Source organism: Falco peregrinus, chromosome 3 (genome assembly GCF_023634155.1).
Source record: "Falco peregrinus isolate bFalPer1 chromosome 3, bFalPer1.pri, whole genome shotgun sequence".
Lineage (NCBI taxonomy): Eukaryota > Metazoa > Chordata > Aves > Falconiformes > Falconidae > Falco > Falco peregrinus.
The window spans coordinates 55,587,420-55,604,045 of NC_073723.1; the positions used below are offsets into that span (position 1 = coordinate 55,587,420).

At 41.7% G+C, this 16,626-nt stretch overlaps 1 protein-coding gene across 7 annotated transcripts in view; it reads left to right on the forward strand.

Moving 5' to 3' along the window:
- Positions 1-16,626, forward strand: part of KCTD1 (potassium channel tetramerization domain containing 1) — a 106,548-nt gene that overhangs the window by 62,469 nt on the left and 27,453 nt on the right. For 6 of the 7 annotated variants that reach the window (XM_027795180.2, XM_055799427.1, XM_055799425.1 and 3 more), the window contains exon 2: positions 5,441-5,619. In XM_027795180.2, coding sequence (XP_027650981.1) covers positions 5,456-5,619 — 164 coding nt within the window. In that variant the 5' untranslated portion in view covers positions 5,441-5,455. Of the gene's footprint in view, positions 1-4,120; positions 4,981-5,440; positions 5,620-16,626 lie in introns of those variants that run through there. The other variant, XM_013303935.3, reaches the window with a different exon arrangement.

The following is a 16,626-nucleotide window of genomic DNA, read 5'->3' on the forward strand; positions in this document are numbered from 1 at the left end:
TTTTCCTTTATAAACATAATTCGTAATGTTTGGAGTCAGTAATCCTAAAGCTTGCAGCTGCAAGGGAAAGAGCAGTCGGATTATATTGATGAAAGGCAAAACATGACAGTGCATCAGCATGTTTTCACTGGGGAAAATGATGTGCTATTTCTTTGTTTTGCAGACCCAATGGCACCAGCACCGCCATGTCCTCAGAGAGATATTGGCCATCGGTGTATGGGTGAAGAAGCAGAAGAAAGGGCACGGATGTGCTCACACGTAAAGACCTTTTGCCAAAGATCTCAGCAACTTCTTTGTGCTTCTGGGCCCTTCAGAGCAAAGGAGAAGAGAAGGCATCACAAAGGCACGCATGTCTCAAGAGACCAAAATGCAGCTTGCATGCTCCATGTTGTGCACATGGTCATCTTCAACCACCTTGAAGGGCTCTGAGGGGCCAGCACAATGTGGTGTCATCTGTGGATGGAGCATACCACAGCCATAGCCAGAGAATTTGGTGTGAGGATATCACCAGCCCATAGAGCTGCCAGGATTTTCCCCTTCCAGCAGGACGAGCACCTGGGCTTCCTGGACATGTAGCTCTGTACCTCTGCCTGCTTGCTGCACCTTCCAGAAGTGCTGTTTGTACTGTACTGGTGTTGTTTATGTGGAATAAACACTTTCTCCAGCCTCTTTGTTGTGGCGACTGTTTTTGCTGAATTGAAAAAAAGCAGGGGGTACTTGTTTAAGCATTGTGGTGAGACATGATCGTGATTATTTTTTTAATCTTTAATGAAACGTTTGTTTTGAAAAAGTGCATCCTCAAAATGGGGACACTTCTATAGGAGCCAAACCTTAGAGTAGTCCTAATGTTCCTGGTTTGGATGCGGGACTTGAACTGGGCTTGCCTGTATCCCGCAAGCACCCCTAAGCATCAGTCTGCTGTTTATTTCAGTCGGGTGCGTAGCTCTCCGTGACACTTGAGTGATTCTGCTTTGTACTGAAGGGAAAGGGATTTGTCTCCAACTTCTGAAGTTTTTTCACTGTTTGGATTCATGCCCCATCTAGTGGGATGTATGTGGTCATAGGAGACTTCTCTGCTGGAGGTGGCTGATGAGGGTGTGCTAACTGCTGTTGCTAGCTGTTTCTGGGCTCCAAGGTTTTGTGAGAAGGAACATCTCCCTCATGGCTTTCTGTTGTGAAAAAAAGATAAGGAATACAGAGAGATTTTATGCTTTAGAATGAACAACTGCATGATTATTGTTTCTAATGTCTCAACTAGGTAAGACAAGCTTGTCCTCACCTCCCCTCCAAAAGTCCAGGAGAGTGTGAAATATGTAACTTTGAGTTTCTCAGCAGTAATAATTGCTTGGACAGTGACAGGGAGCACCTGGTTTGTTTGGAATTTGATACAAAGGGTAGAGCTACAGCATACTGAGTAGCGCATATATATCTATATATACATATATACATATATATATACATACATATATATCTATATCTATATCTATATATATACTCCTGCTTGAGCTGGACTGGCTGACAGGGAAGATGTTGGCTATAATAACCCTAGCCAGCAATGTCTTGACCTGCAACCTAAAATGATCCCCACAGTCCAGTGAATCAAATAGATGTTTTGTACTTGAACATTGGTCCTCCTGTGAGCGAGATGGGGTTGTCTTGTAGTGACGTGGTTTTGTCAGGGTTTCTGGCTTAAGAAGGGAACTGAAATGACTTTACTCAAGACCGCAGGGCTTGCCTAGAGCAGAAAACGAGAAGCAGGTTCAGATATACTGGGAAGGCCTAGGCCTATAGGCTGCCTGTTGTTGAAAGGCTCCTTCAAATAGCAGCAGCAAAGTGGAGGAGCCCCGAACTTCTCCAACAGAGCTGTGTTTCTGTGTGCTGAACAAAAACTGAAGTTTTATGTGACCTAAATGCCTTGAACTTGCCTAGAGCACAGATGTTAGCACTTTAGAGTATGTAATCTCCGTAATGCATTCATTCTGATTGGAACTCAGAACTCATGGAGTTTTTTAGAAGTTATTGGGGGAAAAAAAAGTATCATTGAATACTAATAATGATATTTTTTTTACGGAGTATTTGAATTATTTTGGTGCACAGGAACTGTTGTAAAACCTGGGATTTCCTGTTCCTATTTAATTTTTTGTAGGGTAAACATTAAAAAGTTTGAGAAGAAAAGGTACCGAGTGAAAAATGGGCTGTTGACAGATTAGGAAGGTCACTGCCAATCCAGCCTGTGCTTTGTATCCCACTTGTGAATGAAGTTGGTGCAGTTCCTGAGGCAGACAGCCACCTCTGTGATCTCCTGCGTGGGAACAGCCATGGCTGAGCTATAAACTCTGGGTGCAAGTCTCACCTGCCTGACACCAAGCACACCATGCTTTTGGAGAGCTTTTTGGTTCTTCTTGTTGTCAGCTGTTCTAGATAGCTTGCTGGATCCCATTGAGTTCGGTTTCTATGACTCCTTTCTTTCCTCCAATTGTTTTGAAGGATTTATATTTGTAATCACTTCAGGTAGTAGAAGCTTAATATACCAGCAGTGCCTTGTTCTGACCACGTTTTACCTAAGCTTGTTCACCTCCATGTTTGCAATAATCCAACACAAGCCGTGTATTTCTGCAGAGAGGCTATTTGCCCCCGTGTTGTTCTTTCCATAGCTGAACCAACAGAGTGATTTAACTAATGCAGTGATTTTACTCTGATCTGTTAAATGTCTGAGTGGTCTTAATGCCATACACACTGGATGGTGATCTGTGCTGTGGCTGCGCTAGTGGGTTGTGACACATAAAAGAAACTGGGTTTTTTAAGCACCTGGTTCTCTGAATCCTATTTCTGCTTTAATTTCTCTGGGGCAGCTGCAGTAGAAATACCATTGCCTAATTTTAAAGTGGTCTCTAAAACAGTAGTGAATTGGTTTAATCCGGGGAAATGTGCTTTGTGAGCTAAGGCTGGAGCAAGGTTAGCATTACTGTATTTAATATCTAAACATGGAGCAGATGGGCATCGTTCCTTAAGGCACAATAAATACAGGTAACTTGAAGGGGAAATGTTGAAAAAGAGGAAGGTGAAATAAGATAGCAAAAGGTTCTGTTAGAAAGTGTTTATTTCCTGGGAGTTTTAGTAGGTAAACTGTGTAAATGGCAGCTTGGTTACACCTCGTTTTTGGAAACTGGTTTCCTTTTCTTATGTTTGTTGGGGGGTTTTGTGGGTTTTTTTTTTTTCCCTTGTAAAATGCCCATGGTCCTTTGACCTGTCTCCCATCCTGGCAGTGATGTTTATACTACACATTCTTCTACCGTTTCATGCAGCCGGCACTATCACAGCTATGCTGAATGAGGTCCCAGCCTAACTACAATATTAACCCTGCAAATCTGTTCATTTTCTCCTGAGCAGCCCCAGGCAGAGTGTACAGGAGAATGTGTCCAATTGAAAAACTATTACAGACTCGGTGGTGCTGCAGTGTGCTAAATTGCAACAGGGCTGTGTTTTTCTGCCAGAGAGGATTCGGCTAGGGGAGGAGGTGGTGTCTGTCTCATACTAGTTGCAGATTTTTTTGTTTCAGTCTCAGCCTTCTTTGATGATTTTTTCCCCCTCCCGAAGTGTTTGTCTGCTTTTAAGCACTGAAATGTGTTGCCTTCCTCACACCTGCTGCTGTCCTCCCGCTGATCGTCCAATGCATTTTTTCCCACCCCTTTGGTTTGCGTCACTCCTTGCATTCTTACTTCCACCTTTCCAGATACAGTTTTTAATTTTTTCTTCATTATTTTACTAAATTTCATACTGCAGATCAGTAGCATCTTGGGTGGTGGTTGTACCACATAGCATTTATAGCAGACATTAGTTTTGCATAGCGTGTGTACCTTATTTTGTCTGGACTTGTCTTCATTGTGCTGCAGGCACCTCCTCAAGCAATTGTAGTGATTAAGCGTGGTATTTCTGCAGATTTATATTAACTTCTGCTTAAAAAGAAAACGAAGTAACCCAACCCTCCCCACCCCCAACGTCTAAACTAGATGTTTTTCTTCATCCTCTTCATTTTTATCAGGATTTGACCTAAACTTGCTTTTGTGTATGAAGGAAAATTAGTTAAGTACCTTGTGGTTTATAGATGCCTTTTGTTACACGTTACTTGGATTTATTGTGCAACATTGGCCCGTAAATCATTTCAGTTAGATGTTTACCTGGCTTGTGTTGCCTTTAAGGTTTGAGTCTTTTAACAGCCGTGAAAAATGGAGAAATTATGTTTTTGGCAGCGGAGGACTTTGCTCGTCCGAATACCGGGTAACATTGTTTCACGGCCATGCTGTGCTTCTGTAAGGTTTTCTGCCTGGCTCTGTGGAGATGTTTACAAGGAATCCATTACCTTTTGCAGCTGAAAGACGTGTCGAAAGAACAAAGAGAGTTTTGTGATGAAGTGTATCTGACTTCTAGCTGCTTTGCTTACCTTTTAAATGTAAAAACTGGTAATTTGCAAGGGCTTTTAGTTCTCAGGGCATCCCTGTAAGATTCCACCCCGTGTGGAGCTTTCCTTCAGTCGAAAGCGGGATTGTCTCAAAACCGCTCTGAAATGCATTTCTATTTTAATCCCCCACTTTGAATGCAGCCTGCCTTACTGGCTCCAGCGGATCGCCCTGCCCTGCCCCACCCACCGCGCGCGCAGGCTGCGTCTGCTGCTCGCTGGCGTTACATCTCTCCCTTTGTGACTAAAAGTTGGTTTCATCAGCAAAGCATCGGCTCCCGCTCTGCTCTCCGAGCTCGCCTGCCTGGGGAAGTCGCTCAGACCTGCAGCCTATGCGGGGCACGCGGGGGCATCTGTCGCCATACGTATAACTTTTAAATGGAAAATGTCTTTCTCAAAGGCTGTCGATGTCCAGTGGTCTGCAGTCCATGAGCAGTTGACTAGTCCAGGTGTTTCTGCTTCTGTTTCCGTGCTATGTGAATTGGGAATTCGAGAGAAGAGTGTGCAGGATGGAGGAGTTGAGGGTTTGTATTTCTGTTCTGGCTGTACGGCAGTGATGGAGGGCTTGGGAAGGAACAGAAAGTCTACCTGGGGCCGTCTTAACTACGGAAAACAGGAACTGTTCTTGAGCTTTCTGTCTGCAGCTCTTTCTGTCAGAGCCTTTATCAGCTCTTAAATTCAAGAATGACCTTTTTGTTTGGTATGGATTGTCTGTCACAAGCAGTGTTCAGGAGGAACTTGCTTTATTGCACATGATTTCTACTTTGTGGTTTTTATCACTGCATTTTGCCCCACTTATTTAAATAGTAGCCAGTTAAGACTCTCAGAGCTGGATTGATTTGAAAAACTTGCCAAATATTTGTCTGTGCTTTACTAAGATAAAAGTCATAATCTGAGGCTTGTGAGATGGTGCTGTTGACTCAAGACTTTGGGTTTCTGTGAGGTTTTTAAGGAGATCATTAACCCAGGTCTATCTCTTCACAGGACAGTCGGCCCAATATGTCAAGACCTCTCATCACTAGATCCCCTGCATCTCCATTGAACAATCAAGGCATCCCCACTCCAGCACAGCTCACAAAATCCAACGCACCAGTTCACATTGATGTGGGTGGGCACATGTATACCAGCAGCTTGGCCACGCTTACAAAATACCCCGATTCCAGGTAACTTTACAAAGCTTCTTCTGCATGTCTTCGGCAACTCCTTCCATTTCATGCTTGGACGTCCTGGGGCTGTCTTAGAATGATAAATTTAGTTCCTTTTGTTTCAAAATCAAATTAGGCTTCTTTGTTTGTAGGAGGTTAGACTGAGTTTCCTTTCCCTGCTTCGCTATATTTCAGACAGATGGAACTTCTGTAAATCCCTGTGTGTATGTGCTAAACCAAAGTTGATAGTAAAGAGCACTTACTTTCTGCCACCTAGAATTGTGGGTTTATGCCACGGCACGCATCCTGTGGTTTATTACATTCAAAAACTGTAGCCATACTGCATTTAAGTCCCAAGGTGGGGGTGTTGGGGTATTTGTTTTGTTTCTTTTGGAGCAGTAAGGGCTCTCCTGTACTGTCAACAGGTAATCTCGGATATGTCACTTGAGGTGAAGGCAAGGTTGAATGTAACAAAATATAGGACAGCATAAACTGAACACTTTTTATAGAATCTTAGGATATTTCAAATAATTAGGCTTTTAACTCTGGCCTTCTGAATGAAGCATTCATCACTGTGATAGCTTACTGATATTAAGCAGTTAGAAAACTTCTGCATGCATGGGCAAATAGTGTATGTAGAGCGGGTGCAATAAGAGTGCAGCTTTGAAAAAACAACAGTGCATTGAACACAGTGTGTGCAGGAATTACATGGTGGTGATGACAGATAAGTACTGTAGTGATGCTGTAATTCTAAGAGCTGGTTATCAGTTAGCAGGTGTTGATTGTGTCCGCAGTGTTAGTCTGTACCTTGTCCTTCGCCACCCAGTCCTGCTCTAGAGGTAAGGTAGTGTTATCTTTGTGGTCTTTACACCATTTGAGGGGGTAGTTTTGCATTTCTGGATCCCGCAGCTCTGACTTGCCCTTCCAAAGAGTACCAGGCACACTTCATGGGATGTGATTTTGTCCTAAGCATGGTTTCACTAGCACTACTGCCTCTGCAGCATTGCCTGTGTAGGTTTAGGTGGGACTGGAGTAGTGCTTCTGACACTAGGAGCTGAGAGGGCTAGAGGAAGGGAACAGTAGATAAAAGTGTATGAAAGAGAAAGAGCTGGGCACATGGCCTTTCTTATGACAACCTTCTCAAGGAAGGCCAGGCAGAGGGAACTAATAGAGGAGTGCCAAAGCACAGGCCTGCCAGGAGAGATTGAAGAAGTTTCTGGAAAAGCTTGAACTGTTCTTTGAAAACCAAATCTATCGTTTTGGGGAATTTTTTTTAGCACCTGTTTGTGTTCAGCTACTAGGAGTTGTGATTACTTAGCTTTTTTTTTCAGTAGTTGGAGTAGTGATGGTGTCTGAAACTGTTGTGTATGCAGTATGAGAGGCTGCTGCTGTTAATACATGCAGCTTCTGTTTTCATGTTAAATTCACTGGACAGAATATTACTTTAAGTGAAGAAATGCTAAAATGTCTTTCATAAGTGTGTATGGCGGCAGTGGAATTTAAGTTTAATGTATTCTATGTTCAATTGAGCCATTGTAGCACTTGAAAGTGAAAGCTATGCCTGTAGTATCAAAGCCTGTTTAATAAATTAAACATTTTAAAGCTCTTCAAACATAATTTAAAGAAAATCCAAACTCTGAATTATAGTCATTCTGTTTCAAGTTGTTCTGACATGCGTTTGTGTTTCAGTTCTGACAGTAAGTGTCTTTTGAACCCCTTGATGAGTGAATATTTCCAGCATAGCTGTTAGAACCTGGAATTCCCAGCCACTTCCAGAACTTGATAGTTTTAGGTGGTTTTTTTTTAACATTAGCAGCTTCAAAAGAGCAATTATTAAACTCCTTTGGATGTCAAGACAATGGCATGAAGCTATAATGCAATCACGATGCAGTCATTTGGATTTTGTCTGTGAAATTTTTACCTTAACATTTTTTTTCCAAGCGGAGAGTGTGTGTGCACGTGTGTACATCTATATCTATATCTATATCTGTATCTATATCTATATCTGTATCTATATCTATATATATATGGTGAGCACTGGGTACAAATTATCCAGTAATATTTGGACCTTAACACAAATTGTTCTTTGGGACCTGACGCAGTCAGTCCATGTCTACGGTCTAACTTTGTTAATTAAGCCAAGGTTTTGGTCGACATTGCTTGAATGTTTCTTTTTCTGCCAATATCATGTGTGTGAATGACATGAAATCTAAGGCAGGGTCTCATTGATATCTTTGGGCCAGCTGAAGACTCCTGAGGCTTACTGCCATACAAAGTACTGTCTATGAAAAATAAGGTCTTGATTATCTTGCCTGAAAGAGCACTGCTCCAGGGATGAGTCAAGGCATAGGTTGCAGGCTCCAGCATCTAACAGGTTGAGACATGAAAGTCATTAGGTTTCTGACTCGTATTACATGTAGTCTAAGGGCTAGAAGCCTAAAATGAACCTTTCATCTGTGGGCCAGGTACCAGAGTCATCTTTCTTTGTGAGATTGAAAGGGTGATATCCAAACCAGCAGCTCTGGAGTCACTGTGACTTGCTGCTGTGAAGGAGACCTATCCTGATAGAGCAGTCTCAGCTTTGAAGCAAGTGTACTCTTTCTTCTCTTTTTGGGTTTAATAGCATCTCATCTTGCACCTCTCTATTTTCTCCTTCCTGAACAGTAGAGTAGGAATTGGAAAGAGTACTTTAAAAAAGGGTTCCTTAAATTATATCAGGTAAAGACTTGTAGCTTGCAGGGCTCATTTCCCATAATTCTTTTGTTAGATCCCTCCGCCTGGTCTGTGCCTTGATATGTAACGTGCCTACTGACACATATCTATTTATTCCTCCAAAGAAACCTAGGTGCAGCTATAAAAGTGCCTGGCTACTGATGCTGGGTCCCTGCCTTTTGCTATGGAAACACCACTGAGAGCTTGTCTCAAATGCTCTTGTGACTGAAGGAATCAGAGCCTGTCTGTGTTTTGGCCAAAGGCTGACACAGTGAAGCAATCCCAACAGACAAGCAGTTTATCTAACAGATGCTTTGAATTGACTATTCCTAGAATTTTAAATTCTGAAGCTGAAATAATGCTGAACCCCTCCCTCCCCCAATTAATTTAAAAATCTACTAGCATAGAAATCAAAGGAGCCCAGTTATATTCCAGACCAGGGAGAAGCTACTGTTTTCACAAGGAAGATCCCGTGTTATTTTATGTCATCAACAGGCTTCAGGTTCTTCCAAGACACCAATGAGACCATGCCTCAGACATGATCTCATGCAGCTGAATAATACAATTTGCCAGACTTAGGCTTCAAGAAGAGGCAATTTCAATCAGTATATCTACCAAGAAGAACTAATGTAAGGTCAGTCTGCTGAAAGAAATATTAATTTTCTTTAAATGCCTGAAGAGAGGGCAGGTGTCCTTCTGTGCAGCTGTCGAAGACCGTAGACCTTGATGCATACACCCATATACAGATAATTCCTCCTGATTTTGAGTTGCTGACTGACGGTTATTCATATGTCCATGTGAATGGACCAAACAAATAATTTCTATTCTGTGAAGTCTTATGGTTTTGGAATTTGTTCTGTTTTGAACTAGGTCATGACCTCCTCTTCTCAACAGCCTTTAGTTTAAGTTACCAGATTTGCAGGATGATGCTTGCCAACAGTTACCTGTTAAAGATTTGGGTGCACTATTTTTTTTTTATTTATTTTGGTTTTGCAAGTGAAGATTTTAAAAAGTAGGTTTGCTTTCCACTGCCCAGAAAAAAACTCAATTTTTTTATTCCAGGGAAGACAGATACAAGATGAGGGTCTGCTAAAGGAGCCTTTCTCCCCAAGAGCTGAGGCACATGCATGCTGTCCCGTTGTTCCCTATGGTCACCAGAGAGTCTGAGGAAAATGCGTTGAGGTTTTAGCATTTATGATTATGAGTAGAGGAGGCGCAGGCCTGTTAGTTCTGATATTTGAACCTCAGCAGCCTACTCTTCTTCTTGCAGTGCATTATCATCTTGCAGTAGGATGGAACCCTTTGCTTGGGGTCGGCATTCCTACATCTCTCAGCCTTAATGCTGTCTGTATGGCATCTACCGAAAATTATTGTGCACCAGGCTAAGGCAACCTCAACTGACTATCAGAACTAAATGGGAAGATGTTTAACTTTGATCATATGAGCATCAGCTGTCTGATATCTCTGATATCAGCAATATCAGCAGTGTCGTCTATCTCATACGCTCAAAGCATCTGGATCATTAATAAATTCTGTCCAAGTCATCTGGTACAAATATTTGCATAACCCCATGGTATTTGATTGCCACATCCTGTATTCCCACCATAGAATGGGAAAATTTCATTAAAACCCTTGTACTTCTTTGTGGACCCTTTTGGAGATATCTGTGTTGCTATCTTACATCTTGAGTTACTCCCTGCATATGAAGATGGATTCTTTTTACATGGTATTTCACAATACTTCCAGATTTCTGCCCAGGGCTGTTTCAGGTTTTCATATGAACCAATCCATTCATGTCCCAGTTTTCTTACCCAATCTTCGCCCTCAGCCCTCAGGGAAATTAAATTTCACACACTTGGATCCAGTTAGGACACTGGTATTTTTTGGTTGGTAAGGGTTTCCTTTGTATCAAGAGCACAGAATTACTTAGGAGAGTGCCCAGAGTGTCCTTGGCTTTTTTTGACAGTTTGTGAGCGAGACTTACCCTTCATGGGTTACGTAGGTAGATCTCCAAGGACATGCTATGAATTAGGCAGGTTAGGACTGTTCACCTGTTTCAGAGTTTTGGCATTTTGTGGTCTGCAGACTGTCCTCAGTTCCAAAATAAGACACCAACGTGGCCCTTAGTTCAAACTTGTGCATGTTGCCACACCATGCTGGAGACTTCTGGTTCGGTAGGAGATGGGTTGTGATTAGGGTGTTCTGTGCTTTGCATAGGGCTCCCTTTGTAACATCTCCCACTAGAGCAGCTCCATTGCAAGTTTCGTACTCACCTTGGATAGTATCTCTCAAACTGCTGTAAGTGATGCCAATTGTTTAAAGAAATAAATCCACAGTTTTCTAACTAATGACCATTTGGGGATTTATTAATTATTTTTTTTTTTTAAGGAAAGACTGACAGAGTGGGTGTCAACTGTATCTTTATGTCCCCTCTCCTTGTTTGGATTCATTTTTCTGAAATGTACATCTCTACCCGTAGAGGTATTTGGTGAGCTTTCTAGAGTAGCAACATCAAAGCCTGATGAGGTGGTAGGTCTTAAATCACTGCGACACTACAGTAGTTAGACTACAGTAGGCTTGCACTTTCTGAGAAGAAACATTGTGTTGCAAGTTGTAAAGAGCAGTCTTCCTTGGGAGTTTTCAGTATTGCTGTATACTAGCTTCGTCTTCTGCGTTAGCATGAATGATCCAGATTGCAGATTTTTAATACTTTTTAACGTTCTGGCAGAGGAGGAAAAGGCAAAAGAGGTTGGCAGAGGCTCAGTTTAGTCTTCATTACCTATTGGCTTGCTTATCTAGTTATTCACCTTTTATATTTCGTCATTTGATTGCTGCATGGTTGTGTGGCAAGGGTGAGGGAGGGCTTGGGACAGGGAAATACACCGACTGTCTTACTGCTGTGCTGTGACCCAAGATAACTGATTTAACTTTGAACTTTGGTTGCTTCCTACCAAGGTTAACAAAAAAACAATTTGTACAATGCTTTGGGATGATGATTGAAATTTTAAAAGATTACTATCTTTAAGCATAAATATTTGTAGATGCCAGTAACTGAGACAGAAACAGTTGATTGTGTTGGTAATCATCAGTAACTCTTATGTAAAAGTAAAAAATGAAATGTTGATTCATAAGGACCAGACTCAACGCAGTTAGGCATTACAGTTGTTTCGGCTGATGTAACCACATATACAAACTTGGGAGAAAAATAGAAACAACTGTGAGTGACAGTGTCCTTTACGTCTATTTCAAGAAATGCAGAGAATTTACACAACTGGTATTGAAAAGAGAAATACTTTGTAACACACATCTGTCAATAAAGAGCAATAAAGGTATTTTCTGGTCCTGGCTGAACCAAGATTAATTGTATCTCTTAAGTGTGTATATTGAACTTAGGGTATATATTGACCTCATTTTGCCTCAATTAATGATCACCACACGTCAGTCATCACTGTTGCCTCAGTAGAAGTGAGTATTTTCTGAATCTTAGTCCTGTAATGTGTCTGACTTGCAAGGTCAGCAAGTCATTGCTGTTGCTTGTGGCTGGTGACTAGGTGAAAGAAATAGCACGATCAGATTAGCAGGTTCTCACATCATGTGGTCAGTAACTGGTGGTGAGTCATCACTGAAAGGGGCCACAGAGTTGATGTCTTCCTGTTCCGAATGTCAGTGAAAGTGGTTTTGTGTATTATTTATTTGGAGGATCAAAAACAGTGTTTTGTACTTGTTCAATGCTTTTATACTCGAATGTGTAAAATGACAGCACAATCAAGATAGTGGGTTGTTAGGGTACCCTGCACATACGCAGACCCGGAGAAAGTAGATGTGCAGACTTGATATCACAGGGGTTCATGCCATGCGTAATTATGTCTGCACGGCTGTGACTGTATAGATGGAAACACTCAAGGGATTAAATGTCTACATTCAGGAGTGTTACAAAGCTAAAGGCTTCAGCTCCTTATTTCTGAGTCTAGTAGTCCTCTGAAGTAACAAATGTTTTTCTTGAGGGGAAAGAAAATCCTTGTCATCAGTATGTCTCACAGATCCCTTTCCCAGTAGGTTTATGTGAGGTTATGTGGGCTGGATCAACCTGTAAGTTAGGAAGAGGGAAGTTGTCAATAACTAGTTGAAGGGTCTGTGCTCTAAGAAATTCTTATATTGCAAAGGCTGCATGATGCCAGCTCCGTGGATGGAAATTTGTCAATGAGAAAGTTTGGTGGTGTAGTGTTTGCACTTTTCTACCCAGTAGCACGGCTGCTTAAACCAGGCTGAAGGCATCCAAGCAGTATTTCTCATTCTAACTGACCAATACTTGGGAAGGAAAAAAGGAGTGCTGAGTCTGTGGATCTTGCTGATCTGATAAGGAAAAGCCCATTAGAAACTGCGGTGGTGCTGAAGTATTCTGCTTTGAACCATAGTCCTGAGGTTCAGTGGTTTGTTTTGCCTTTTGCTGTACTCGGTCATTGCACTCAGGAACCTGTCTATGTTAGCACTGGGTTCTTGTCCTGCTCCCACATAAATTCTTTGTACTTCATTGGTCTTTCATAAATTGCAATGTAGCTGCTAAGCAAATTGGCATCTAGTACGGACATAATTGCAGAAGTAAACATTTGGCTTCCAGTTTTACCGTCAACACCCGGCCATCTCTTGGGTGTGTTTGGAGCTTTAGGATATAGATTCCAATTTCTGGCTTACTTCTTTCTGGTAATGATCAGCCTTCTGGCTGGGTTTCACATATACAAGCCTGCTTGCCATTTGGGGATATATTTGCAAAGGTTGCATAGGAAAGGGTGAAAACTGCTTAGGACCCAATGATTATCTGCACTCATTTTAATGCAAATACTGCATAAATGCTGTGTTGGCCCAGGAACATCACCAGTTCCTGTTACATGGGCATTTCCTCTAACTTAACTGGTCTGCATTTTATTCAAATGTCATCACCATACAACTGTCATCTGGCAAGCCTTATTTCTCCTTTGTCTTTTGTTCTCAATCATTCTTTCCTCTTAGTCTACAACTCTCAGGATGTTGCTGTCTCATTGACTCCCACCCTTCAGTGTCTTTCTTCTGGCCCCTTTCCACTCTGAGCATTGACCCTACTTCCATCATCTGAATTCCCTCATTGTTTTGTCTTCATTTCTTTTTCATCTACACTTTTCTGTCTCTCTTGGAAGGAGTCAGAGCTCACAAAGGTCACAAGTGATCAAAGATCCAGGCACATTGCTTGCTTGCTTGTTCTCTTCTCCCCACACATCCTTGGTTTCTGGCTGCTGTTAATGGTGAGCTTTCTTTAAATAGTTAAGCAGCCAGCGTATTTTATAGATATCTCAGATGATGCTTTCACCCTTAGAGACATGGGTTGAAAGGATGCTCTAAGACTCATTGATATTGATCTCTTTCATTGAGTCGAGTCTTTGAATCAGTAATGAAGTAAACTATTTCCAGCTGTGATGTGTATATTAGCTTGGGTCTGTAGGACTCTTACAGCACAGTTGTCTCTGTATCTCATTTGGACAGTTTTCTAGGCATTTTAAGGGAACTTTCTGCCTGCTTCAGGGAACTGAGGCTCCTGCAACAGTTTGAAAGCATTTAATCTGAGCTCATAGCTACTTCTCATGGCACACTTTGTAGAGACACACTTTTAGGAAAGCAGTGGGCTCACAGTCACCTTCCCACCCAGTATTTCCACTGTGTAGTGCTATGTGCATAGACACTTGGGCTAGCTCGGGTGCTCAGAGCAATATAGCGCAACACTCCACCTGGACTCGTTTGTCCTGCTTCTAGCTAACTCAGCTGTGCTGCTTCTGGTACCCAAGCTAATTACTGAAGACTGATCTTTCATATTTCTACACACCACTGCATTTTGCAGAACAGGCACTCTGTAAAGGAGAGCAACACTGGCAATTCAGTTTCTGTGAATCAAAAACTTTCTGTTTGTGAAGGATAAAAAAAGGTGGAAGGGGAGAGTAATAGAAAGATTCAGGGGTTTTGTTCATGAGATGAGATGCTTGAGCATAGTGGTGTGAAATGCAATGGGCTATACTTCAGTACTTCATCAATTTATAAAGATTAATTCTACCTCTTAGACCCCAGTGGGGGTTTCATGTTAAAATGTGACATGCCTATCAGTCAAATGGTAGACGTAATTGTTCTTTAAGTGACCTATTAACATCCTATTCCTTTTTAATTAAAAGTTGTGTTTGTGTTCTCATGCAGGCCATATTTGAACAGTAAAAACTCCTTTCATACAAGGCGTGTTGCAGGCAGAGAGCTGTCACAAACTGTGTGACACACATGTGAAACAGGAGGAGTGATTGAAGTCCCAGTGCAGCAACATGTGGCTTGCCTTCGGCTGCCGCTGACATGGAGGGAGATGGAGGGATAAGCAGCATCTCCCAGGACCACACCCAAACCCTTTGCATTCCTTGCCTAAGAAATGTCTTGTAGTTGCTTATTGTGGCATAGAAAGTTATAATATACAGCATTTGCCATAAGTGTGTCACTTCAGAGCAAATGATGGATTACGTTCTTCCACACCCCAAAAGTTGTCTTTGTGCTGTAATTAAAAAATAAATGTTGCAATGTTGAATTGGAAATATTTTCTTCCATACAATGAATTTGTTTTGTTAGGTTGCCTGGATGTAATTGCAACAATGTCAGTGTATTAAACCCTTGTCACAGGGTAATGGTTTCCTGCCGCTACGCCAGTGCCAAGGACTGCTTTGCTTAACAGCTCTATTGCTGTTTATCAGCAGTAGCGATTATTTTGCTTCTGCAAAACTTTTTTTTTGTTTACTTTGTTCCCTGTGTGCATACTATAAATTACAGTTCTGTGCGAATGCTAACCACAAATCCTAGACAGTAGGAAGCACTGCCATGCCAGAGAGCAGCTCTGCTGGGAGCTGGTTTTAGGTTCACCCAAACTTGTCAGCGATCTGAGGGGGGAAAAAGGTGTTCCAAACCATGAAGGACTGCTGGGCCCTTTCTACCATTGAAAATTGATCCCTCTTAAACAGTTTAGAGGGCCCTCGGGGTCTTACAGCTTACATAAAAAATGAAAGCCCTTCCTGTCTTAGAGCAGCGCAAGCAGTCAATACAAAAGAGAAAAATTATCTTTTAAGTGTATCCCATTGAATCCATTATCTTGAGGGCCCATGTGTGATGCTTCATCAAAGCATCATCGTCTTGGTGATACATAGGAGAGAGGGTGAGGTGGCTTTCAGGGGATTTCAGAGAAAATGCTGCAGTACTGTCAGTGCCACAGGACAGGCTAAATGTGATACAAGCCAGAAAATGAGAGTTGCAGAAAAACTGATCTGTTCCTCCTTATAACAAATTGAATTCATATTTTACATGTTTGAAACAAGCAAATTGTTCAGGAAAAGTTTTCAATGTTTCTTTTGTAAGTATGAAAGTCCCGTTGGACATCTCGCACAGTAATTGCTTTGCTTTTGATCAGAATACGAACTTTCAGATTTTTTCTGCATTACAATGAGAAAGAGAATAAAGGAGGAAAGAAAAATCAGTGCTTGTACCATCAATGCGTTCTAGCCTTGTTTTGGGAGGTAGTGAAAGGACTGGATTGATATATCATGAGTGATTTGGTGTTGAATTTCTGGTTCTTGTGAGCGAGTGTCAGAACTGTTAGTTTTTAAACACTGAATTCTTCAGTCTTTTGCATGCCAGTGCTAATGTTTTGTATGTTTTTCTTAGACTAGCATGAAAGGAAGATCTTTGATTTCTGTTGTTCTGAGTTGGCAGTATTTACTTAACAGCATAGTGGTGTTTGCCAGATCATGTGGTTAGGAGCTGATCTTTTGCTGTCGGTGTTTCCTTACTCCAAATAAGTAAGGATGTTGCTCTTTGACAGATTATATGCAATAAAATGGAGAATAAATCAGATTTGTTGCCAATAACCAGTAATATCGATAATTCAGAAGTGCTATTGAAAAAATGCATTTTTGGGGGGCAAAAGGAAGAATGAAGAAGCAGTATTTTTGAATGGAGTGGTGTTGTCAAACACACATCCTTTGGGGTATCTTTCATTTCCTTTGGTGAAAGATTTGCTTAAATAAACTGAGCAGTAGGCAGTGGGTGTGTGCCTTTGCACAACAACATACACCCAGCTGCTTTGCTGGCCAGGGTGATCCTAAAGGCAGAGCACTGTCAACATTCCTAATGGGTTATTACCCAATAACGCACACCCTCCAGTGTCTTGGGACTACGAAACACTTTTTACCTAGCCTTCCTACATGAATAATGAAGCATTTCAAATATTCATCCAATCACAGTCAGCCTCTCTCTTGACTAAGGGTT